Raw genomic sequence first — 26817 nt, forward strand, 5'->3', positions numbered from 1 at the left:
CAACGTGCTGCCACGTGGGCTTCTCATTGTGGAAGGAAAAATTGGCCATGGTTTTCTCACAAATTCAAATCTTAAAGAGGGAAGGGGCAGGATGCACTTCTGCCCTTCTCCAAAAAAATAAATAAAACCTTCTGCCCTATGAGGAACCTTCTCCAGCTCTGCCTTTGCTCTTGGTGAGGTCTTCTCACCCTGCAGCCATAACAAATCCTCCCCATGTAGGGCAGAGAGGGGAAGGAGAGCAAGAGAAGTGACAGGAAGAGTATTTGGGAAGTGTGACATAGCACCAGTCTGCCTGGATCCCTCCAGACCTCCTCCCCTTGCCCCTGATCTCTTTACATAGACATCTCTGGGGTTGTGGCTCCCTGGATGTGCCTTTTTTTGAACATGGACGAGTGCAGCTGTTCCCTCTTGTGACTTAACTGCTCTGTGAAGCTGTCATGTTTCTAAATCCAGCTCTAATTGCACACTCAAGTGGGCCCTGAAGATGCCAGCTGGGCCATCCTCATGAGTAAGCAAGATAGGACCAGCTTGCAAGGCCTCCAGAAAGTATTCCAACCCCGTGATGATGAGTTCTGCTCCATGTCCTTCCATCCCCTTTCCCCATAGCTGAAGTGATCCACATCCTGCAGCAAGCTGAGGATGGCTCTGAGCATGGCCAAGGCTTCCATTTGGCAGTCACAGTGATGGAACTTCACCTCCTGGGCAAGCCATGGACCAGAACTGGTGTTGACTTTGCTGGTGCCAGGGTGGGCATGGTGGAAAATCTCTGCAAGGATGGGACCAGCTCTCCAACAACTGAGATTTGGTGGAGATTCCCAACCTTTCAACCTGGACTTCCCCCCCCCCCCAGAGCTTCTCCCTGGGCACCTCTGAGCAAGGAAACCTCACTGAGGGACAGATCCTGCCCATGGCCAAGCCTGAATGCACATCCAAATATTTGGGAGAGAGGAATGGTGACCCATGGACCTGCTCTGCCAAGGTTTTGGGAGAACCAACTCTTGGGAGAAAACGCTGCAGATTTGGGCAGCCAAATGCCAGCAGGCTCAGAGCCCTGAAGACCCAGGGCTGCCTTTTTACCTCCTCTAATGGACTGCAAAATCTGGTCCTTCGAGGGCTCTGGTTCAAAGGTCAGGTTGCTAATAGATAACTAATCCAGAGCGGTGTTCCCAGCGATGGGAATAATGATTATACACCCAGCTACCTTTTTATCAGGGTAATTAAAAGCAGTTGGTGTCAGAGCATGGAGCAATGCTGCCTGCTGGAGGAATCAATGCCATCCTGCCTGGCTGGCTGTGAGTGCCTATGACAAAGTGGATTATCTCCATCCTCCCCAACAAGCAGCTGCAGAGCAGAGAGAGGCAAAAAAAAAAAAAAAAAAAAAAAAAAAAGGGAGAGTGGCTGAATTTGTACCTCCAGGTAAAGTTGCTTGGTGCTTCCTGGTGGGAGGGGCAAGAGGCTTTGGGGGATGTTTAAATCTCACCCCCAGGAACAAAAGGAGAGGAGATTAACTCGACCCCTGGAAGGGATGTGTGTGCTGCCCCTTCCTTCCTCCCCCCCCATCCATCCATCCATCCATCCATCCATCCATCCATCCCAGCTTTGCCGGGACCCCCGTTCCCTCACCCGGGTGCTGATGTCTGAGGGGTCTCTGTGTGTGTGTGTTCCCCTCTGCGGCGTGAGCAATTTCACTTGAAAAGACAGAGAAATCCCCTCCTTTTGAAAGTCTCGGCGTTTGGTTCTTTCCAGTAATGCTATAATTGGATGGGATTTTCTCTAAGACGGAGGGGAAAGTCCTTAAGATGATTTTTCACACACCACCAAACCTCCTCCTCCTTTTCGCCTGGTCCTCCCTTATGCAATCAAATCCCTTCTCCCAGCCTCTTTGGCTCCTCCGGGGGGGGCTTTTTTTATTTTTTTTTCTTTGGGGGGGAGGAAAGCTGCTGAAAAAGGTGGAGGGGGGGTCGGATTTAATACACTGGATATAATTGCAGCATCAACAGCACGGGGATTTGCTGGGAAAGCCGGGAAGAGCATCCGTTCCCTCCTCTGGAAAGAGAAGGAGAGGAGCTTTGGGGTGATTAGATCTGAGAGCACTTTGCCAGAGCTCACATTTGCAATCACTTGTCAAGCAAAGCCTAAAGAAAAAAAAAAATAAAAAAAATAAAAATAATCAGGGCCCGACCCCTGCCAAATTCCCAGTGATTTAAATATCCCCGAATGAACTGCATTTCTAGTATAATTTCACTAGAATGAACCTATCTCTCCATCTAGCTCAACACAAACATATCTCTAGATGTATGCATATAAAGCTCCGTGTGTGGAAAGAGGAATCTTCCTGACGAAGGGAAAATATATATATATATATGCAGCTCCTTAATGAGAAAGAAAACACATTTTGATTTGAGCTCATGCAAGGTTGCAAGCTTTCCTCCAACAAAGTCATTAAAAATTGTACCTCTCTTTGTTCCAGGCGAGCCACAGAATATTTATTTTTATTTTTTTTCTCTGATTCGCAGATAAAAATACAAATAAAGAGGGGTAAATAAATAAACAGAAATCCCCTCCAGTTCTCTCTCTCTGCTTAAAAAAAAAAAAAAAATCATAAAAAGAAAAACCACAAAGGCAGCCACCACAACAACAACAGAGATCACAGAAGAGGGAATCATCCTTATTCCATGGAAAAAATATTTCCTGGCTGAGCCGGTGCCTCCATCCCCTCGTTGTTGCCTTTCCAGCCCCCTTTTCAAAGGAACCAGGGTAAGGAAAGCCCTGTCAGCTGGGTGACACTTGCTCACAGATACAGCAAGCTTTAAACAATATGTTCCAGAGGAGCAGCAGATCTACCCATCTACCCACTCCCGAGGAGCTACGTCTTTATAATATTATTAATCATCTTGGTTTTGGGGTTTTTTTAATTTTTTTTTCCCCACCAAAACCTTGCAATTTTAATTTTTTTTTTTTTTTTTTTTTTAGAACTGCTCCACCCCAGCTCACCCCCCCCCCCCCCCTACCACCACCCTTATTAAAAGGAGAGAAATTATTACAATTAAAAAAAAAAAAATAATCAATTACTAGTGCCCTGTGGGTTGGTGGATCTGCTGGATGAAGTCGTTTGGCAGAAGAGTCTTCTCAAAAGTCCGGGACTAAGACTCCTGGAAATTGGGATGATCTGGAGGAGCCTTAGTGAGATTTCCATGGAAGAAGTTGATTTCTTTGCAGATGTCTCCAGTGGAGCTTTTGGATCTTTCTGGGCTGGTTGGACTGGTGGGGAAGGGGTGTGGGTGTCTGAGGGGGGGGTGTGCATGTCTGTGTGTGTGCGTGCATGTCTGGGTGTAAATCCTCTTTTTCTTTGCTTTTTGTGTTGTTTGGTTTTTTTTTTTAATGAAAAAAGGAGGAAGGAAAGGGGAAAAAAAAAAAAAAAGAACAAGCTGAAAGTTTCTAGAAAGTTAGTTCAAACGTGTCACGGTGAGAAAAAGGGGATTTGGGAAGAAGACAGAATGGGAAGAAAGAGTAAATCGAGAAAATAATAATTTAAAAAAAAAAAAAATCACCTTTTTTTTTTTTTTTTTTTAGTAGCTTCGACCCGGGGAGTGAAATCCGGGCAGGTTGTTATAGCTACCCAAATCCACAGGGGTCCCCCCTGTCTATTTAAACCCCCTAAATCTTCCTTCCCCTTTTTAAAACTACATTTTATCCCTTGGCTTGTGGGCCAACGTGCCCCCTAATGAGTATTAAAACACTATCTCCTTGCAATTAGCTCATTCCTGACTTCGCGCTCCTGATTGACAGAACAAGCCAAAGCATCAGAATTCTCCCTTTGGCAATAAGTGCTGATTGGGTCCTTTTTAAGAGAGCAGCTACTTCAAACTTTTTTTTTTTTCTTCTTTTTTTTTTTTTTTTTTTTTTTTTTTAATATTTGCCTTCAGTGTCTTGGCTGCGAGAAGAGTTTTTTACCTCTCTCAGATTTTTTTTTTTTTTCCTTGAGAGTAGTAGAGGAAGCAAGAGAGGATTTACCTGGTCGGTGTTGAGTTCACTTCATTGGACTTTTTTTTTTTTTTTTTTTTTTTTTTTCTTTTTGGCTGGTTTTGGGTTGTTTTCTGTTTTAAATTATTGTTGTTATTATTGTTATTATTATTATTATTATTATTAAAATAATCATCCTGCCTCAGAAGAAAGGAAGGTTTTTGGCAACTCTGGTTAAAAAAAAAAAAAAAAAGAAAGACAACTTTTCATCAATGGCCTCTTTTGGATATTTCCTGTTTCTTTGTGGGTTGAGTCAGGCTCTGTCAAGTTACCCAATCTGGTGGTAAGTTTTATTCTTCTTTTTTTTTTTTTTTTTTCTCTCTCATTTTCATTTATTTTTCCCCTCCTCTGTTTTCGCTGCAACCCCTGCGCTTAAGATGACTTGAAATTCTCCTTTCGTTGCCACTCAGCTAAAGAGGTGGGATTGTTCCAGCGCCAGCAAGTTCTTAGAACCTGCATTTCACCTCTTTTATTTATGCATTCACTTTGTTTATTTTGACTGGGTTATACCTGATCTCTCCTTCTCCTACTGTAAAAAGAGAGAGAGCGAGCGAGAGCGATCGGAAAGTTATTTTTTTTTTTTAAGTGCTTTGATCCTCTCCTGTGAAGAACAAAAGGCGCTGCCTGAATTAAAGAGATAATGATACAAGTTGACATGAGCATTTCAAGGTGATTTCGAGCTAGTCAGGTGGAAGGAAGGGGGGGAAAGGATGAAAACTTTTCTTTTTCTTTCCTTTTTTTTTTTCCCCGTCGCTTTCAGGGATATGTGGAGGGAAAGGGGGGGGGGGGGAAAGGGGGAAAAAAAAAGGAAATAAGGAAAAAGGTTAAAAATAAAAAAAAAGAAAAAAGAGAGGAAAAAAAGGAAAGAAAAGGAGGTGAGAACAACCTGGGCTGAAAAGCAGAGACGAGGGAACAGAGCCGGGGCTGGGGGAGATGTGCCGGGCGCTGCTGCGGAGATTTGCGCACTCCCCTTCACCGGGGCTAACGCAGATTTTAATTTAATTTAATTTAATTTAATTTTGTCCGAGTCGCAGTTCTTCGATTTAATTCTTTTAGTTTATTTTCCGCGCTTTGCACCCTACGCCTTTAAGAGCCTTTTCTTCTTTCTTCCCCCACCCCAAGCAAATGGTGCTGGGCAAGACATGTAACTGCAAGATCTGCTCTAATTACCCCGCGGAGGTAATTGGGCTCAGGGAAACCCTAGCGCAGGAAAGCTCCGTGGGCGAGCGCGTAGGAAGCGCGGAGCGCGGCAGGGTAAGCTAAGCCGGTGAGGCTCCGCGCTTTGCCGCCGGCTGCGGAGAATTCCTTCCCCCTTTGAGTAGAAAGCTGTCAGCTCCGCTCCTGCGGAGGGGATCTGAACGCGGAGCGGGTGGCTGTTCCTCCGCGCCCGGGGCGGTGGTGTAAATAACTTAGAAGCACCTAAAAAAAAAACCCCAAAAACCCAGAAAAAACAACAAAACCCCCCCCAAAATGCTAATACTCGTGATAATTAATATTTTTTTTAAGCGCATTTAAATCTCTGCCGCCCACTCTCCCCCCTCCAACTCCCCCTCCAACTCCCCCCCCACCCAACCCACCCCCCACCCCCGCCTGCCAAGGGGCGGTAGCGAGGTGCGGGGGGCCGCGGGTTCGGTACCTCCGCGCTCGGCGGCGGTGAGGAGGTTGAGGGTGTTGAAGGCAGCCTCTCCAACTATTTCAGGTATGTCTGAAAGCAGGGAAATTTCGTTGGGATGGGAGAAAAGCCATAAAATGCAAATGCTCTCTTGGGAAGGCAGGAGAAGGAGCGAGCACCTGGACGGGGAGTCATTAAAAAGCAATCTTTTATTCCCAGCCACCATCTAACTTATAATTATGAAACTCCGCTTGCATTCCTGATTGGAGAAGGAAACGCATTCCTTTAATGCCAAGAGAAATATTCCTCTGTCACCCACCGAGGTGGCCCTGTGTGTGTGTCCCGTCCCCCCCCCCAAACCCCTTTCCCAGGGTCCCCACCGCAGCCCCGCTCCCGGTTTCCGGAGGGTGCGGGAGAAGCGGCTGTCGGGGGTTGGGAGAGGTCGGGGAAATTGGGAGTAGAGAGAGGGATAGGAAGGTTTTTTTGTTTTCAATCCAGGACATCAGGTGTGTTCTGAGGGACCTTAGCGATTCTTTGATTTATTTTTTTGTTTAAGGGGGGGGATAGGGGGTGTTTCCTCTCCTCCTATCCCTCGCTCCTCCTTTTTTCCCATCTTTTCCCGGTGCTAACCACTGGTTTCAGACGGTTCGTTCTCCAGGACAGAAAACACATCATCCCCCCCCCCATCCTACTCCCCTTCCTCCCACCCATCCATCCCCTCTAGGCCATGGAAATGCAAAGAAGGTTTTGATTGGGGTGGGGGAGTCTGGGGAGAAGCCGGGTTCTGTTACATTGGTTGCTTAAATTACCCCCCCCACACCCATCCACCCACCCTTTTTCCCTCCTCTTTATTTATCCCCAAGCAGGTTATAAACCCATGGGCATCCTCAGGGCTGGAGTTTGGGGTCAGCCCTGGAGATTGGAGGGGGGGGGATGTGGCTGGAAGGTGGACCAGGGGTGTCCCAGACCCACACCCCTCCCTCCTCCCCATCTCTTTTTCCCCCCTCTTTATTTATCCCCAAGCAGGTTATAAACCCGTGAGCATCCCCAGGGCTGGAGTTTGGGGTCAGCCCTGGAGATTGGGGGGGGGGGATGTGGCTGGAAGGTGGCACAGAGGTGTCCCAGACCCCCAACACCACCACCACCCATCCATCCACCCTTTTTCCCCCTTCCTTATTTATCCCCAAGCAGGTTATAAACCCATGGGCATCCTCAGGGCTGGAGTTTGGGGTCAGCCCTGGAGATTGGGGGGGGGGGGATGTGGCTGGAAGGTGGCACAGGGGTGTCCCAGACCCACCCACCCCCTCCCCCCCATCCCTTTTTCCCCCCTCTTTATCCCTAAGCAGGTTATAAACCCATGGGCATCCCCAGGGCTGAAGTTTGGGGTCAGCCCTGGAGATTTGGGGGGGGGGGGGAATGCCCAGGGGTGTCCCAGACCCACCCATGGACATCTCAATATTGAGGGTGCAGTTTCTCTTCTCCTCACCCAGGAGGCTTTGCTTCCAAACCAGATGATTTAACAAATCAGTCGTGCTTCTTGATTTTTATTTTCAGTTCATTTTGTGCTTTTCTTTCTTTGGAAGTTTGGTTTGTGGTTTGGTTTGGGGGTGGGGTTGTGTTTTTTTGGGGTTGTTTTTTCTTTTTTGAGGGGGATGGAACTTTTTGGTTTGGTGGTGCAAGCAACAAACATCTCAGACACTTCTGTTTAAAGCTTCCTTGATATTAGCTCACAGCAACTTCACTCCTCACAGCAGAAAATCTGTAATTTACCATCTCTGAATTGTGCCTCTCCACAAATAATCATTTCTAATTAAAGCTGAAACTCATCCTAAACCTCACGAGGAGCCAGGGCTGCTCACACTGGTTTCAGGTTCCAGATAACTTGAGCAAAAGCAGGGACTGAGGAACAATATTCTCCTCTAGCTTTGGGTGATTTATTCTCCCAAAAGGAAGAAATTAGAGGAAAACACCAAATGTGTATTGGTCAGGTGGAGTAAGAGGGTGTGTGGCTATTACTGTAAGTTCTGGCTGCCTCTAAATAGAGCTCTGTAAAAACTGCTGTCCCCTCCATGGCACAGGGGCAGGTGTTTAAAATCAGGCCATGGGGTGCTGGTGGCTTTTGGCCATCCCCAGAGCTGTGGTACCTCTGGAAAAAGATCCATGGAGCATTTTGGAAAAGATCCCTGGGAGAGGTGATGCTCCTGTGATGCGTCCACATCCAAGGCAGTGAGGGTGGGAGGGAGGGGAGAAAGTCAGGACAGCTTCTTAAAAACAGAAAATTCCCAAAATTATATCTTTAGAGTGGGAAGAAACTGGCTTTAAAAGAATAATTTTAAAGATAAAAAAAGAGGAGGGCATTGGTTTCCCATGGGGACAGATGTGGCAAGTTTTTAGGGATGTGCTGGAGTGATTTATTGTGGCTCAGTAACCCCACAGGACCTCCAGAGCAGCAAAGCTCATCCTAAAGGAGCTACTGGTAGCAGCAACAGGCTTTTCCACACCCAGGGGGCCAGATTAAGAGTAAAAATCAGGGTGGGTTTTTTCTGGTTTTTTTTTTTCCCTCCCCCAATTGTTAGTGCTGTTCATTTTTGGGTTTGTTTAAAAAAAAAAATGAGTGAAGGAAGGCTTAGGAAATTCAGAAGTGAAATTTAGGAGCAGGGGAGGGATGGATGTAACCTGTGCCCTGTCTTGTGAGATCCTGGGGCCCATGAAGTCACAGGAACAGCAAAAAAATTAAAACTTCTCTCAGCTAACTTGCACTGCCTTGGCTTGGGTGACTGCACATGGAATGGAAAAAGCTTTTTATTTTATGTTTTAACCAGTGGCAGGAGGTTTGACTTGGTCTGTGGACAGCCAGAGTGTGTTATAGAGGAAGGAGAAGGGTTTGATTCAGGGGGTAAAGGAAAAATCAGCAGTAAGTATTAACCCAGAGAGGTTCAGTGCTGGGGATCTGAACCTCCTGTAGCCCAGGACATTGGTGGAAGGGGGAGATGATCATGGGAAAGTAATTCTGGGCATCTAGGGTCTCAAACATCATTTTTTTCTGGGGTAAGAAGCAGCTTGGTGATGCAGATGGTCAAAGCATGTGTCTGGAGAGGTTCTGAAAGAAGAAATCCTACTGAATAGGTAGGGTCTGGGTGGGACCTCGTGGTGGCAATGCTTTGGGTACCCATGTCTGTCCTTCCCTGTGTTCTGCTGGTCCTGGTAGAGCTCCTGTCTCCTCTGTTGCTCTCTGTAACATCTCCATCCCATCCTGTGTGGGGTGGGTTGAGATTGACCCCATAACAACCAGGGCAAGGAGATGGGAGAGAACCAACCCCACAGCTGCAGTGTGACTGGAGGTGCCAGGCTGGTAACTGGAAAGGGGACACGTAGGATGTGTCTTAGGAATATTTTCCCAGCTGTGACCTGTGTTGGCTTCTTATTGTTTATTCCCCAAGACTGGTGGCAAAATCATAGAATCAGCTGGGTTGGAAGGGACCTCAGAGATCATCAAGTCCAACCCTTGATCCACTACTGCTGCAGTTCCCAGCCCATGGCACTCAGTGCCACATCCAGGCTCTTTTGAAAGATCTCCAGACACAGAGAATCCACTACTTCCCTGGGCAGCCCATTCCAATGCCTGATCACCCTCTCGGTAAAGAAATTCTTTCTCATCTCCAACCTAAACCTCCCCTGGCACAACTTGAGACCCTGCCCTCTTGTCTTGCTGAGAGTTGCCTGGGAAAAGAGCCCAACCCCCCCCTGGCTCCAACCTCCTTTCAGGGAGTTGGAGAGAGTGATGAGGTCTCCCCTGAGCCTCCTCTTCTCCAGCCTCAACACCCCCAGCTCCCTCAGCCCTTCCTCACAGGAATTCTGCTGGATCCCTTCACAGCCTCCTTGCTCTTCTCTGGACCTGCTCCAGCACCTCAATCTCCTTCCTGAGCTGAGGGGCCCAGAACTGGACACAGGACTCAAGCTGTGGCCTCACCAGAGCTGAGCACAGGGGCAGAATCCCTTCCCTGGACCTGCTGGCCACACTGTTCCTGAGCCAGGCCAGGATGCCATTGGCCTTCTTGGCCACCTGGGCACACTGCTGGCTCATGTTCAGCTTCCTGGCAATCCAGACTCCCAGGTCCCTCTCTGTCTGGCTGTTCTCCAACCACTCTGTGCCCAGCCTGTAGCTCTGCTTGGGGGTTGAATCATTCAGGTAGGATGAAGCTGGCCCAAGCCTGTGATGTCCGGCAGGAGCCACTTCACAGCTTGGAGGGTTGAAGAGAGTGATCTAAAAGAGATCTTTCCATCTCTATTTTCTTTTTTTTTTTTTTTCTTTTTTGCCATTCAGGAAATGTAAATGCATGGGAGCAGGGTGGGAAGGAGCCTTGCCAACAGCAAGACAAGTAGCCTGGTGGCATCACTCCAGCAATAGGCAGGTGCAACACCTGAACCTGTCCCTGTCAGACTTTGATGGCATCACCTCAATAAAAGCAGAGCAGGGATGAAGTCCTGGCTTGTGACCTCCTTCAGGTCTCTCCTGAGGATCTGCATCCCAATGGGGTGGGTGGGAGCATCCCCGGAGAAACTCCATTCTCCTTTTGTTGCAAGTGCTGGAGGACCAAAGTTGAGTCTTGGCAGGCTCTGAACTTGAGAAAGCAAAGCTGGGGTTTGGCAGAGAGCAACCCTGTTAAGTGAGAGATGATCATCAGCCCTCGTTAGCCAGGAGGGAGGCAGAGCCCTGGGAAGGTCACCCAAGGGACAGCCTGAGCTGGGTGCCTTGGCACCAGAGCTCCTAAAGCAATCTCTAGAGCTGGGAAATATGAATTGCATCTCCCCACTTCTCCTCCTCTGGAGGGGAAAGAGAGAATTTGAGGGGGGTTTTTTTGAGCTTTCTGAGGTGGTGAGGTTCGTCCCCATCTCCGAGGTGGCTGCACTTGAGCTGCACGTGGTGCAATCCCTCTGCACCCATCCCTCTACACCCACCCCTCTCCCACCCTTGCCCCAAGGCTTGGGAATTGTCTTGATGTACGTCTGCCTCTGTTCCAGCCCTGTCTCACACCTGGCCCAGCTCTGCCAAGCAAGGGATGATGTTTTATCAGAGCATCAGAGGATGGGCTTGGGTTGGGAGGGACCTCTAAAAGTCATCTAATCCAACCCCCCCTGCTCTGAGCAGGGACATTTTCCACTCCATCAGGTTGCTCAGAGTGAGAAAAATCCTATTTGTGGAATCATAGAATAGTTGGGGCTGGAAAGGGCTTCTAAATGTCTTCTAGTCCAATCCCCCTGCAGTGAGCAGGGACATTTACCACTCCATCAGGTTGCCCAGAGCCCCATCTTACCTGATCTGAAATGTTTCCAGGGATGGGACTTCTACCACCTTTCTGGAGAGCCTTGAGCCAGTGTCTCACCACCCTCCCAGCAAAAAATTTCTTCTTTACATCTAGCTGAATCTTCCCTCTTTCACTTTAACACCATCACCCCTGGCCTTGCCACGACTGCCCTGCTGAAAAGCTTGTTCCCATCTTTCTTCTCACCCCTCTTGAAAGGCTGCAATGTGGTTTTCCCAGAACCTTCTGTTCTCCAGGCTGAACAACCCCAGTTCCCTCAGCCTGTCTCAATATCAGAGCTTCTCAAGCCCCCTGACCATCTCCTGGTTTTCTCTGGATTTGTTCCAACAGCTCAATGTCCTTCTTTTCCCATGGACCCCAGAAGGGTCTCACCAGAGAAAAGTAGAGGAGGGGAATCACCTCCTCTGACCTGCTGGACACTCTTCTTGTTGTCTTTCTGGGCTTCAAGCCACTTCTTGTCCAGTTTTTCATCTACCAGTATCCCCCTGAGTCCTTTTCCACAGGGATGCTCTCAATCTCTTCATCCCTCAGCTATCAGCTCACCCACCAGCTTGGATTTTCTGGAGCACAGCCTGGGGGATTTGCACCCAAACAATGGGATAGAGGACAGCTGGGTGTGGAGAATCTTGGTGTGTAGATGTAAATGGTATGAAACAGTCCTTGTCTGGTCCCTCTGAAGGTTTTGGTGTGCAAAGGATAAGAGAAATATTTTCCCATCTCCATTTTTTTTCATGGTGGGACTGGAGAAACAGATTCTAATCGGATTTACATTGCTCCTGGAATAACCCAGGCTGTACTGAGGAAACTAAATGACAGGGCCAAGATCACACAAGAAGATTTTCTTCCTTCAGTCATTGAAAATCTTTTTTTTTCTAAGTTTCTTACCAGGAAACCCCTGATTCATAAAATCATAGAATCATAGAATTAGCCGGGTTGGAAGGGACCTCAGAGATCATCTAGTCCAACCCTTGACCCACCGGAGCAGTTGCTAGACCATGGCACTGAGTGCCACATCCAGTCTTTTTTTAAATGTCTCCAGGGATGGAGAATCTACCACCTCACCGGGCAGTCCATTCCATAGCCTGATCACCCTCTCCGTGAAGAAATTCTTTCTAATATCTAACCTAAACCTCCCCTGGCACAACTTAAGACTGTGTCCTCTTGTCTTGTTGAAGGTCGTCTATGAAAAGAGTCCAGTTCCCACCTCGCTACAGCCTCCTTTCAGGTAGTTGTAGAGAGCAATGAGGTCTCCCCTGAGCCTCCTCTTCTTCAGGCTGAACAGCCCCAGCTCTCTCAGCCTCTCCTCATAGGGCCTGTGCTCGAGTCCCAGGCACAGGGAGGGCTGGGACCTTTCTAGAGAGCACAGCGAGTGCTACAGGGGAGCTCTCATCCCCTCAGATTTTAGACTGCTCATATAAAATTGTGTTATCTTTTTACATATCCATTGATTATTTTTTTTTCTTTCAGTTTTAAGAGGACTTTATTAGATAAGCTAACCTGAAAACCAGAAACTTGATATTCAAAGCATTGAACAAAGCCATTGCTTGACAGGAGAAAGCCCTTCCTAAGATGAGGGAAAGTGAAGCATTTTGCTCAGGGAGTCCCAGAGGTAAAATATTTCCTTTACAGACATTTGAACACCTCTAAAACCTCTCACTCTGAGCACCTACTAACATGGCTTAAGCTCTGATAGGTGTCCAGGAAGGGAGAGGATATTCTTTGTTTTTTTGTTTAATTCTTATTTTATCAACGGGTAAGCAAAGGCAGAAGAATTTAAAGACCTTGCCCTGGACCTTCCAATGAGGGTTAAGTGTAGCACTGAGACACTTGGTTTTCAGGTTTCCCAAGGGAAGGAAGTTTGTGTCTTCTTTAAGACCTCTCTGCACATACCCCATGTCCTTGGGTGCTCTTGCAGGGCAGAGCAGCAGGGAAGGGTGACAATTCTGAAACTTCTGGGTCCTGTTCCCCTCCCTGAGCTCTTCTGCCACCTGGATGAGCCTTTTCACTTCTCCACATGACATTTTGCTTTTCCCAAACTTGGCTCTACAGCTTGAGCTGCTGTTGGTAGAGTAGCTAGAACAGGAGAGGGTGGGGGGATGTAGCCCTGTTTTCTGTTGCCCCCCCAAAAAGGGACTTTCTGATTGTTTCCTCTGAAGTGTCAAGCTGGAAGAGCCTTTTGCTTTGAGTCTGTGGTGTCTCCTGGGATAGAAAAGTCAAGGATTGCTGATTGTGCCAAGGGAAATGAATCATGGAATCAGAGAATGTCAGGTTGGAAGGGACATCAAGGGTCACCTGGTCCAACCCTTCTAATCTTATTATTGTGGGAGATGTCTCAGTACCTTGTGGAGCTGAGACTTCAAACTTTCCAAAGTTGGGGGGTCCACCACTGCCCCTGGGAGACCATTCCTGTGTCTGTCTGTCCTCAAGGACATGAGGGAAATGAAGGTGACTCCTGATGTCTCCATCTCAAATCCATGGGATCCCTTTCCTGCTTGCATCCCTCTCCCTGCAACTGGGATGAGCCAACTCCACTCCAAGCTTCTGCTTTTCCAGACAGGATTTGCCAGTCTCTAGACCTCAATGCTGGTGCTCAGCACACCTGCAAAACATCATGGAAAGGAGTTTATGTTTTGTGCTAGACCTCTCAAGGAGCAGATGGTTTCTCTTTGCATGTTTGGGATGGCAAGAAAAGCCAAGCAGGACAACCAGGGCTTGATAACCTCCTCTTCCCCATCCTTACTCAGCTTTTCTTGCTTGCAGTTCCTCGAGTGCATGATTCAAACAACCCAGCCACATTTCCAAGGCCTTTATTGGGAATAATGACAGCACTTAACCAGTATTGCACAAGGGTTTCACTGGGAGAATCCTCCAGGCTCTGAGTCACTCATGGATGCTTCATTTGGAGAGCTGAGCTGTAGCCAGGAGGATGGATGCAGTTGGTTGCAGGAGGAGTTGAGTTTCACCCCCAGGGCCTCCTGCAAGCAGGGGTGGACTGGTCCTACCCCCATCACCATCTGTGTTGAAATTTCCTTTCCTGAGCAGGGCTGGACTCATGGTCTTGCTCTGGATCCCCAAGGAAAAAACTTGTGGGGCCAAAGAGTGCAGCTCTTTGGGAGGTGAGACCATGTGGAAGGTGATGGAGAAGGGGTTTTTAGGCTCAAAATAAGCACCCACTCTTTTCTGGGGATGGGGAGCATGGTGCTTTCTGCCCAGTCAGGTGCTGGGGTGATGGTATCAGTGAAAACCACTGAAATATCATGGAAAGGAAGGAATGGTGGGGTGGGAAGTATTGGCCAGAGCATGTGTGTCCAGATAAGGTTGGATGAAGCCTCAAGGCTGCAGCAAGAGCCATTCCCAGCCCTCCTCACTAAACCCATCCCTGCTTTCCTGACACCACGGAGAGCCAAATGAAGGCTCAGGGGCTGTAGGAGCCAAATCAGTTCAGTGAGGCTTAAAGGAGATGAACATGCAGGAATGTCTGTAAAGACAGAAGCCCTTCCAGGATGAATCCACCAGGGTTTTGCTGGATCAGGCTCAGGGTTAGACTTGCAGAAAAGCCACTCCTGACACTGTCTATTCCAACTGTTTCCATCTAACTGAGGCCAATGGTGATGCTTTTCACCCCTCCTGTCCCTTTCAAAGTGGCAAGGTTTGCTTTAAGTCCTGTTCTCATCCTAGCACAACCTGTGAAAATTCATCAGTTCAAGAGTCCACTCAGAATTCTACTGGTGCCTGCCAAAAACAAGGGAAGGAGAACCAATATGTTAAGTGCCTTGCTCTGAACTCCTAACATAGGGCACTGCTTTTAAAAGCAGCCTGTAAACCAGGGGAGGGCATTCTGCATCACAAAGATGGTGTTTGTCTCTTTTCCTTGTTTGTCACCTGCATATTCACAGTTCCCTTCCCACTTGGATGTTGCTGATACCCAGAGGGCACTTTGCATTTGTAGAGCCTGGGCCATCAAAGCAGCTCAGGGTCCCTTTGGTCTCCTCCTCACAGTTTCTGTTCTGGTGTAAATAATACTCTGCTTTGCTTTCTATGGGCATAGTGATAATCCTTAGCAGGGATGCTCTTACTCTCTTCCAACACGGATGTTACTCCACACTCTATTGCTGTGAAATGCTTTTTTTTTTTTTTTTTTTTGCACCTTTTCTCTCATTGTATCTTCAAGGCAAGGTTGGATGGGGCTTGGAGCAACCTGGGCTGGTGGGAGGTGTCCTTGCCCATGGCAGGGGGGTTGGAACAAAATGATCTTTAAGGTCCCTTCCAAACCATTCTCTGATTTTTGCACACCCCCAGACTTCATCAACAAGGTCACATCATAGTGTTCTGACTGGGTCTCTTCTCACATCAGAGGCCTCATAAAGCATCCCAGGTGTTTGGGATGACCATTTCTCCTCTTCCATGGGGGTCTCTGTAGGACCAAAGTGCTTCAGAGCATCTTTTTCTGAAAGGCTCAGAGCACACCTCAGAGGTTCCTTGAATCCAGATCTTATATTTCTGCCCTGGTTTCCTGTCTGTCACAGATTATGAAAACACTCCTGGTCACCAGGCATTAATCCTTCTGGTCAGTTAAAGCACATCTTCCAGGAAAGACACCTAGTCCAAAAAAACATTTGCCTGGATTCCCATCAGATGCCCATGAACATCTTCATGGGGGTCCTTCTTCCAGACAGGATGCTCAGTGGCATTCTGGTTGTCCTCAGAGACCTCTTAGGGATTGTCCACAATCCACTGGTGACTGGTGGTGTCCACAATCCCTCCTTTCTCAGCAGCAGGTGGAGGCAGATCAAGAAACCCTTAGAGCTCCTCAGTGGGACCTGATGACTGTTGCAGACAACCGAGCAAAAAGCTTTGGGGTGAAATTTATTTTACTTGTTACATGTCTGTAATTTTGATGTCTCCATCCAAGCCAAGTGCTCTTGGCTCCTTTCATTGGTGAGAAGTGGACACTTTCTTCTGCTGCAATTGATGTCTCAGTGCTTTGGTTGAGCCTGGTTGGTTAAACTCTCTGTGACTGTAGAGGAATTGAGTCTACCAGCTCAAAGATCTCCCCACCACCATCATCCAGGTTAAGTCAGGGAATCCTCTTTGAGAGTTTACTCATTTCCTAGCTGTTAAAACACTCCAATTTCCTGACATAAATTCACACTCCTAAAATAGAGTAATAGACTTTATCTCCATCTTTTACTTGTATTTTAATAAGCTCTTTAGTGTGCAGAACTCATTGGTATATTGGAATGGGCTTAAACCTCTCTAAAAAAACCCTCTCTTCAGCAAATTCACATCACCTTATATTTTATCATGTCCCAGCTATGAATTTTGCAGCCTTCTCTGTAATATATTTAATCCTGCCTCTAATCCAGCAAACTAATCCTGAGCACAACTACATCATCCTCGTGCTCTTTCTCCCCAAGAGCATCCAATGTCTCCCACCATCCTCTGACCACATCCACAGTTCATTGGGTCAAACTTGTGATAATTCTTTATTTGGAGTAAAAAAATTGAGATAAATAGAAATTTATCTCAAAACTTAATATATATAATGGCTTTTTTGCTTAACTATCTTGACAGGTATCTCAGCAGAGGACATGGCCACTTCCTAATGCCAGAGTTGACTCTGCATTTTGGAGCATTCCTCTGGCTTTTTTTTCCTTCCAGTTCTCTCCAACCAAAGCCTTTTCTCTTTTCTCCATGTCTACATCTCTCCATGTCACTTTCTGGGTTTGTATTTCCTCTCCATCTCTGCTGGAAGATTTGTTTTTATGATGTTTGGCACCTTCACTTTTCTGAGGAATTCCCACTGTGGGACAGAGGAGCAAGAAAATCCAGAGCCCACCTCTGCTACAGCCCAGCAGAAATGCAACCAAAAAAGCACTGAGCAGAGCAGGGAGTTTCTTCTGCTTCCAAAAGGGTTCACCTTGTCTAATAGAGATATTTACCAAGGGGTGGGAAGGCAGAACTGAAACTCCTTGAACAGTTGCCAAGCCTTCCATTCAGTGTGTCCCTCTGCCTCCAGAAGAACAACAATAGAGCCTGTTGCCAGACAGTGTTGTGTGGCCTGACAGAAAGCAACTCTAAATCCTTTGCAGGCTGAGGGACATGCTTAAGCCCTTCCATTTTTTATTTTTTATTTTTTTTTATTATGAACCTACAGTAGCCAGGAAAAAAATGGGGAGTCAGCTCTTGCTGGAGAGGTAGAACCCCATCCACAGCCCACTGAGGACTGGAGAAACACCAGTGTGCATCAGAGAGGATTTGTAGAATTTTCTGGGAGACCCACATTTCCTTTAGGGGCATAAAAATCTGGTTCATGGGGAGGAGTCACCATCCCTGGAGTCATTTAAAAGTCATTTAGACATAGTACTTAGGGAGGTGGTTACTTAGGACCTGTTAGTGTTAGGTTAATGGGTGGACACAAGGATCCTGAAGGTCTTTTCCAACCAATTCTGTGATTTCTGTCCCTTCTGAAGGGAGAATCATCTTGCAGCTTTAACAGTCTCCAGCTAAGCTTCCTTTTAGAGTCATTGGTGAGAAATAGGATGCAACTCAGATGACGTGTGTTAGACATTTACTTTGGGATGGGATGAATCACATCCCAGCCATTCCAGTTTTCTCACCATTGCCTACAAGAGGATCTTGGATGATTAGGCCAGACAGTGATACCTTCTTTTAGACAGATGAATCAAGGTGGTGGGTTTTTTTCTTTTCTTTGAATGCATTCCTGAAGGCTAGAAGCATCCAGGTGTTTTATGATCTACCTAGGCATGGAGAATATTGGGAAACCTTTTTGAAAATCCTGGTGGGATTTGACATTTTTAGCAACCAAATTAATTTTAAAAACCCATCTCATGAAGTCCTGCTCTTGCATTCCACATACCTAGAGTAGAGCAGAGCAAAAATCCCACCTCTCAGAAGGGTATTAGAAGGTAATTCTTCTGAAGTAATGATTTTATTTTTTTTTTGCACATTCTTCCATAGGAAGAGCAGTCCAGGTGCATTTATCCTGAAATAATTTACCTTACTGACCTAGAACATGAGATCTAGGTATTTCGTTTGATCCCCCATACCATGCTGCCTCTCCTTGTGAATTTGTAATGGTGATAGAGAGCTGTGAGCCCTCTGAAGATGTGTAGGATCTAGGATTTAGGATCTAGGATCTAGAAAGATGGACTAGAAGTGTTTGAATTGTGCATTGATATAGTCTATTATGTTCTGGCATTGAGGGATCCAGGGACTGGGAAGCTCACAGCCCATCCACCAGCTGCCTTGAACGACCTGTGTTGATTTTTTCCAAGGCCTGAATGCATTCCCATTCCCAAAGAGTGTAAATCTCCAGAGAAAGAAAGTGGTAGCCTGATCTCCAGGGCCTGAAAGCTGTTTTGCTACAGCATTAGCAGAGGGGTGGTTTGGTCACCATCTGGAAGGATTTGAGGGTGGAAGTGCTCAGACAAAACAGTGAGAGGCTAAGTGGAAAAGGACAGAAGAAGTCAAGTGCAGGCCAATTAAACACATAAATCTTGCTTTGTGCCTTGGACTTATTGACTGCATTGCTGCAGCTTGATCACTAAACTGATTTTATTGAGCTGCCCCTTGTCAGTGGGTTGTGGTGACTGCTCCATGAATACCCTGAGCCCATTCTGAATGTGAGGAGAAGTGGATTAGCCCTGTTGCTTTTATTGAAGTGCTGATTTCTCCCCCACATGCCTCAGGGAGAAGTTAAGCAGCACAGTTTTAGCTGTCTAACTATTAGGCACCTTAGGTTAATTGAGATGCATCCCACTGTGGGTTGGCAATAATAGATAGAACAGGTTCTACCATCATGAAATCATTTGATCCAAAAAAATCATCTCATCCACCCTCATGTGCCCTGGGCTGGATTAAATATACCTTAAATCAGGAGAGGTAATGGGCAGAAGAGGTAGTTAGCCCTGAGTCATTACTAACCAGAATATCATCTTGAAAATGAAGGACCTCACCAGATCACTGCCTTTTTCTAAGAGGACAGGTCATGGATATTAGTGGATGGATTGCAAAGCCTGGATGTCACAAGAGAAGACTTGAGGGCTCAGTGGGAAGTAGCTGTTGCCTGAAAGAGTATAAAGTCCAGACAGATGGGGCAAACAACTGAGTTGAAAGAGGAGAGATAAGACACATTAGCAGAAGATTGGGAATCAGACAGGGAAATGCTAATTCAGTGGCCACTGAAAGCCTTGGTGCAACTTGCCCACAGGCATATGGGAAGTCTGATAGAAACCAGCATCCAGTCCAGCTGCCCTGCTGACACTTTGTGGAGTCTCAGTCTGTTGGTGAATGAAGCATTCAGGCTCAGCCCTGATCCCAAGCAGTGTTGTTAGGACAGCTTTCTAACAGCCCTACTAAAATTCCAAGTCATTTGTAACATGGTTTAGGCACTGGGCTTGGTTAATGGTTGGGAGTTGGGGTGATGGTTGGACTGGGTGATCTTGAGGGTCTGTTCCAACCAGAGTGATTCTCTTTGCCAGGAGAGTCTACAAGCTGCACTACAGAAATAATTCAAGGGTTCTACAGTCTAGCATGTATTTACAGCCAGAGATGCAGTGGTGGTCTCTGCCACCAACAGTGATGCTGGTGGGTGGCTCCTGTTGCCTCTCACACTGGTGGTCAGGCAGAATAAATTAAGAAATTCTGTCCTGCCCACAAGCTCCAGAAATAGGGCAACATAACCTCTTGTTTGGATTCCTGCATGCAAGAGAACTCTTTTGTCCATCTCTGGTACAAAAAGGGTAGAGCACCTGGCAAGACCTTGGTCACCTAATGAATTCCAGACTCTGACAAACCAAGAAAAAAAAAAAAAAGTCAGTGGGTAAAGCACACCCTTAGGACAAGGGATATCTGGTCACATCCCTTCTTTACCCTCCACAACCCTAAACAAATAGCTTGGGTGACCTGGACAGGGGAGAATCAGGAAGAAAATGGGAAAGATGCTGTTTTCCTACGGTCTTTGGCAGGTTGCACACCTCCCATTTCAACATCAGCATGGAGTCAGTGAGCAGAGCCCAAGGTAGAGGAGGAGAAGCTGTGCTGGAGTTACATTTGACTCACTGGTTAAAAAAAAAATAAATAAAAAAATCAGTGAGAATAACAGCCAAAGCAGCTGTCTGTACACAAGTGAGTCAGTACCAACAGAGACCAAGAGTAAAGCTGAGGTTTGTTCACCCTCTTGTAGAGACGCACACAATGCTTACGCACTGAAGCTATGCTGGGCAGGATTCATCACACTCCATCTCAGAGCTGGACATCTGAGGGAGGCATCTCAGCTCCTTTTCAAGTCAATGAATGAAGGATGACACTTCCCCAGATTGATTCATCAGCCCAATGTTTGCTGCCAGTCTCTGGATGCAATGATTACTGCATCAACCAATCTCCCTACGTTGGTGAGGAAGAGAACCAAGATGACTGAGCTGGGTGAATGAGGTTAGGTCAAAGGCTCTGACTCCACCATGCCTCAATCCTTAGACTCATCCTGTGAGACCCCAGGGACAAGGAATTTGTGTTTAGAATCATAGAATTTTCAGGGTTGGAAGGGACTTTTAAGATCATCTCATTCCAACCCCCCTGTCATGGACAGGGACACCTCCCATCAGCTCAAGTTGCTCAGAGCCCTGTCCAGCCTGGACTTAAAAACTTCCAGGGATGGATGGGGCTTCTACCACCTCTCTGGGCAACCTGTGCCAGGGTCTCACCACCCTCATGGGGAAGAACTTCTTCTTAACATCCCATCTAAATCTCCCCTCCTCTAGTCTGAATCCATCCCCCCATGTCCCATCCCTACCTGACATCCTAAAAACTCCCTCACCAACTTTCTTGTAGGATTTCTTCAAGTCTGCCCCTGGTTTGCCATGGTGCTAGCCTAGAAGAAAGCTGCTCTTGCAGAAGCATAGCTGGTCAAAGAAATAGTCATTTGGATGGGGTTTTGTAACCAGTAATGAGTTTCTAAGTGGAGCTATCAAGACAGAGACCACCCTCAAGGCCAATCATGATCCCAGAGTTGCTGTGGCAAGAGTCACCAACTCATACTGTCTATCCCTGAGCCTGAGATTTCCAAGGTTGTGCTGACCTTGCTGATAAAATCTGTACAAATTTATTCACACACTTGCACAGTCTAGTCCTCAAATTCCCAGACTGTTTCTGCTGCTGTGAATAAGGCAGAGTTTGGTTTATCTGAAATTTCCTTGATCTTAAAGATGTCAGGAGGGATGCCTAGGAATTTCTTTTGATGTCAGAAGGATTTGGTGGCAACATTATTGTGGAAGAGGGAGAGAAGTGATGTGAACACCACTCTATACTGCCTAAGTGCCAGGTCTCTGCCTAGGTTTTGCTATTAAAACTGTCTGGCTGCTAAGTTAGGCAGGAACTCAGCCTTGGGCACTGCTATGCTAAGTTAGACTTTATTATTAATATTAGCAGAGAATAGATGGAGACACCTCAGGTGCAATTTGTGTAATTTTCAGCTGGTATTGGCCCCTGCTCTGTGAAATTAAGGCCCTTCCAAAGTGTGTTTTAAATGTTTTAATTGGATGGGGAGAGCTTGTGCAAAGGGACTGATGTCCCTCAGGCCATACACTTTGTGGTACCAGAGGGACTGGGGGGCTGGGGGCATGGAGGGACTTGAGGAAGAGTTCTCAGACATCTTCCTCCTCTAATCCATCTCTTACAGCTGGTTTCTGCATGAACCAAGGCTTAAACCATCCTGCTTGTCCCCATAATGATATTTGGACCTGTTGCCCTAATGAGCCTCATTTGGCACAGGTCCTCAGAGGTACTGGATACCCACAAGATTCCCAAAAATAGGCATTTAAGTAGAGGAAAGCCATGGCCAGGGCCCTGCCAGCGGGACAGGGTGCAGTGTGGATGAATGCATGTGTGTGCAATATTCCCTGGATATCATAAATCCAGACAGAAGAACAGACAAGTCAGAGCTCACAAGCTGCAGTGCCCACAGAATAATCCTATGCTCTATTTTTTTTTTTTTTTTCTTAATCCATTTATCTCCTGTTTACTCCTCATTCTGACTCTGTGATTTGTGGGAGGAAGGAGAGTGTGGGTCATGCCAGGAATCTCTTGACAGACATCTTGCATCATCTGACTGAAGAAGAGATGAAGGGAAGGAATTTTCTCATCAGGTTCATGGGGGATGGAGTCCTCCAGTTCTTGGAAGATCCATGCTTCCTAGCCATGGCTTATCTCCCATTCCAGGCCACAAATCCTTGTGTTCTTCATCTGGTGGTGTGGCTGAACACTGCAGATGTTCTCCCAGAGCTTCAGAAGGTGGAGTGAAGGAGAATATTGCAGGCTTTGTGAGACAGCTGGTGTTTTGTGAGCAAGGGTGGAGAAATGGACCCACCTCCATAGTGGACTCGAGACAGCAGCTCCCAGAGATATGTCCTAGGAAAGTCCAGTTAAAAACTACTTTGAGGAGTCTTTGGTGAGAAAAAGTAGCTATCATGGAAGAAGATAGTTGTAAACATATATAATACTATGTGTACATATGTATATGCATAGATGGGAACATGTACATGTCCCTCTCCTTAACTTTAGATTCTACTCCAAGGACAAATTGAGCTCCAGGGGAAACTTCCTTTGACTTCAGCAGACTTTGGAGCAATCACCTTCTCTTCTGTCTTCAACTGTGAACTCCTTTAGGTCTTGATCCTGCAAGTTGCTTCATACTTTGATTACGGGCCAGGAAAGTGCTGCTGAGCTTTGTGTTTATCTGTAAATACCCGGGCAGTTCTCTTCATTTTCTGTGCACCAAACTGGGTCACACAGGTTGAGATCAAGCCCGAGAGCAGGGAGAGTCTTTCCTGTGTTGGGCTGATACATAGCACATTATTATATGTGCTATCAGGGACATAGAGTAATAATGTATGTAAATTACAGACATATCTCAATCCCATCTCCTACCCCATCACAGGAGGGAGAGGGAACCCAGTTAAGGCTTGTACATATCTGACAACACGCAGCAAAACTTGGCCAGGAGCTGGATGGGGTTTTGGGGCATGCAAAGGCAGAACTGCAGATCTTTTTCTGTGCATCCTAATGGGCTTCAGCACTTGCAAAATCCATCTATCTGCACCCAGGTCTTAGATCCACATGTTTCTGGCTGAATCTCCAGAATTGGCCAAGACTCAATCAATGCGAATCATTGATTTGGTGCTTCTGTAGGAACAGCATAATCTCTTGGCTAGGGTGTGCTGCTGAGATTGGAGAAACTTGGGTTCCAAACCCTGCTTCCAAAACCAAGCAGAGGAAACTTCTGCAGCTCATTTTCCCATCCAATGGGCAAGGGCCTTAACCACTAAGTTGCTGACTACGAGTTTAAAGGGGACATTGAGTCCTCTAACTTCACTTTGGGAATGGCACCCTAGGGGATGGGCACATGAACAAATTACCACGAGGAAAGTTAGGGTGTGAGCTAATAAGATGCCAGTTTTTCTGTGGTAACTGCCCGTGTGAATGCTCTTAGCCTGCAATGCATGCAAGGAGGTTCACCTATACCAGGGGGGATGAACGTTCACATGGGTGTTCACAGGGCTCACACCCTGGTTTGACTCCCAGCTACTTGGGGTTGTGCCTCTAACCTCAACACCCTTGAGAATCTATCCTGGAAAAAAAAAAAAAAATTAAAAAAACCCAAAACCATCGAATTCTTCTGCTTTACAAAAACCCCAAATCTCCCGTTTCTGCTTTTCCAATTATAATTATTTCCAATTATAATTATCCTGGTGTTCTTGGTTTGCTGAGCTTGACTCCATGCATTCTTTTCGAAGACAACAGTAACACTTCAAATCCTTCTTGGCCACCTTTAGCCAACATGGACAGATTGCCTACTGACCCCTACAAGCTTTGCCTGCTTCAGAGTCAGAGACCTTCTGGGCCCTGACATATGAATATTCTCATTTCTTACAGCCAGGCCCTAAGCTCTGAAGAGGTTTAAACATGCAGAGATACAAAATTAAACACATAAACCTCTCTCTAGCCATTGGTGGTGTGGTTGTTAGATGAGCAGTGCTTGCAGATTGCCTTGAGGTCACTGAGTGCTCAGAGCTTTTTCATGCCCTTCCCATAGGCCTGGGAAATGCCCAGAAAGGAAGGCAGAAGCTCTGAAAAAAGAAGACCTTGATTTAATTTCTTGGCATACTGGTCTGGGAGCCTTGAAGGGTTGCAGAGAGAGAGAGAGAAATCTTTGCTTAGGAGGAGGCTGAGCATAAATGTTCATCAACCCAGGTGGCTGAACTGGGGAAAAATACCTTTAAAGGTTCCAGGAACTACGCTCAGTGTTCCAGTTAAAAACAATTAAAAACAATAATAATAATTAAAGAACAACAAATGGACAAAATATTTGTGTAGTGGGACCTTGTATCATGATGCTCCCAAAGGCTACCTCCTTCCAATGAGATGGGGAAATTCATCCTTGAAGCTGTTCCACCAACCTGAGCCAACTCCATTCTGAAGACAAAGCTTTCCCAGAGAGTTTGAGGATGTTTTTTGTGTCCAGGAATACGAGGAACACTCAGTTGGGTGACAGCACACTCCTGTACCAGCCCTCTGGATGGAATTCACTCACTTCATTTTAGCTATGTAATGCTGAACTATCTGAGCTCATCATCTCACCTCCCTCTGGAAAGATGGGCATCTTCTGAGGGCGATTCATCCTTCCTGAGATGGGTATCTTTTTAGTGGATGTGATGAATCACTGTCTGGAGTTGCCTATCTTTCTCCATCCACTCTAGAAACAGCCTAAACACTTACCTTTTAGACAGCTGAGGCTGGGAGGTTTGACTGAGTGCCTCAACACCCAACAAATGTCCTTGATGTGATGCCAGCTGGTCTCTGGAAGGGTTTTATCCCTATTTTAAGAGTGGCTGATGAGAAGGATGAAGTGTTTTTTCAGGTCCTTGACCTTCCTTGGTGATTTTTGCCTGGAGATAAGAAGGAAAAGACCCACATCCTCTCTGGTTCCAACAACACAGCTTCTTCCCATTTAGGCACGTTAAGGAACTGAAGGAGATGCTGCTGTGCAGAGTTACTTCAGGAGAAATTAAAAGCTTGTCAGGAAAAAATTGAAACTGAATGGGAAGGCCAAAAAGGCCTCAGAAAGAAATGAAAAAAAAACCTTTCCTATGGGGAGTGAGTTTTATTTTCTGAGCTGTATATTCTGTCCTGAGGTAGATGCAGAACTTACCAGTTTTTAGCTTTGAGGTGAACACCAAGATGAAAACAAGATTCGGGAGGATTTTTCAATAGGATTTTTCAAGGCAATACTTAGAGATATTAGAATTAGCCAGGATTTTTTTTCATTAATGACAATAGGGTGATATTTGGGGTTTTTAAAATTTCATTTCTGAGCTTAAAGTGACATCTGGTTATTGAAGACCAGGATAAGATTCCTGCAAGGGAACAATGTTCCACAAATGTCCTGTGTAGGGTTCTTCTATTTTCTTCTGGCCACTCTAGGAAAGGGCTACTGGCCTCAGGTCTCTTAATTCACATTTTCCTGTAGGATTGGAGCATTGTTACCAGCCTGGTGTGTGATGTGCTGATCCATTTATACCTCCCATGGGGTCACCAAGATCTGCGTAGGGAAAATAGGAGCCACTTTTCATCACTGCACCCTTCAGAGGGCAGCTGAGGGTTTGCATTTTTATTTCAAAAGAAATTCCCAACTTCCATGACTTCAGCTCCTCTCTGACTTACTGGTGAACTTTTCATGTGTGTGTTTGTACATGGCTCATGAGAAGTGTAGAGTTCATCTTAGCAAGACCTATCCTAGACACCTATCTTAGGCCAGAGCACCTTGCTCTTCTGAAGCTCTGATTTCTCTGTTGTGAGCTCAGAGGGGCCCTTGGGGATGTCAGTAACTGGATTTCTGACTTTTAGGTGGCTACAGAGAGATCTGAACTCTGCTCCAGGGGTGAGCATTGGTTCCTGCCATGAGCACTCATGACATTTCCATCCTGGTGAATCAAGGGGTTGGTGGGGTGGCTTGTTTTGGGTTTTTTTGTTTGTTTGTTCTTGTTTTTTGCAAATCTGTTGAAGTCCTGCAGCCTTAGGAAGCTGTTTCAAGTTGGAATGATGTGACCTGGCACAGCTCTACAGCCTAGAGGATGGGGGCTGCAGCTGACATATATCCCATCCATGGTATTTAGGGAGCAGAGATGGAATCTGAGGTCATTGTGGCTGAGCAAGCCATGGAAGCTTCTTGCACAGTGTTATGGCTTGAGAAGTTTACTAGTACCTACACGTCTCTTCAAAGTCTAATTGTAGCAAGCCTGACTCCAGGGAAGTTGGGTTTTTGTTGGTTTTTTTGGTTTTTTTTTAAACCAGAAATGAATCTCTGGAAGCTTCCTTCTTGCTTTACTTCGAATCTCTACAGTGAGAAAGTATCTGTCTCCAGACTGATTTCATAAGCATGAACCTCAGCATTTCATTAGGTTCTTGGGGATGTGTGTTCAGATGAGGCAACCTGGAAGCAGGGAGATTTCCTCAGAAGATCCTTAGTAAATGAGAGATGTCATTGCAACTTATGGGGCTCTGCAGGGCATGGGTCTGACCTTCAAATCCCATGGCAATTTTATTTTTTTTTAATGGTGATTAACCCGTTCTTAGAGTTATGGCAAAAGTGATAAAAGTTGAATTTCTAAGCCAATGCAAAGAAAAAAATAGACCTCATTCTTTCTCTAACTGAAACATTCAGATCTTCAGCATGATGCTTTATTCTAAATACTGAAAGCCTGGTCCCAGAAATCACCTGGGGACCTCTGCAGTCCAGGATATATCTATCTATCTATCTATCTATCTATCTATCTATCTATC

The 26817-nt window shown here is 46.3% G+C and overlaps 1 protein-coding gene across 1 annotated transcript in view; it reads left to right on the top strand.

Annotated features, from left to right (window-relative positions):
- The first annotated feature begins 4124 nt into the window (after nt 1-4124).
- The window catches only part of WNT3A (Wnt family member 3A), a 99549-nt gene continuing 76856 nt past the window's right edge, over nt 4125-26817 (top strand). The window contains exon 1 of the mRNA XM_030445317.1: nt 4125-4306. Within this exon, the coding sequence (XP_030301177.1) occupies nt 4236-4306 (71 nt within the window). The 5' untranslated portion in view covers nt 4125-4235. The remainder of the gene's footprint in view (nt 4307-26817) is intronic.

The sequence above is a fragment of the Calypte anna genome, chromosome 2, assembly GCF_003957555.1.
Source record: "Calypte anna isolate BGI_N300 chromosome 2, bCalAnn1_v1.p, whole genome shotgun sequence".
In the NCBI taxonomy this organism is placed as follows: Eukaryota; Metazoa; Chordata; class Aves; order Apodiformes; family Trochilidae; genus Calypte; species Calypte anna.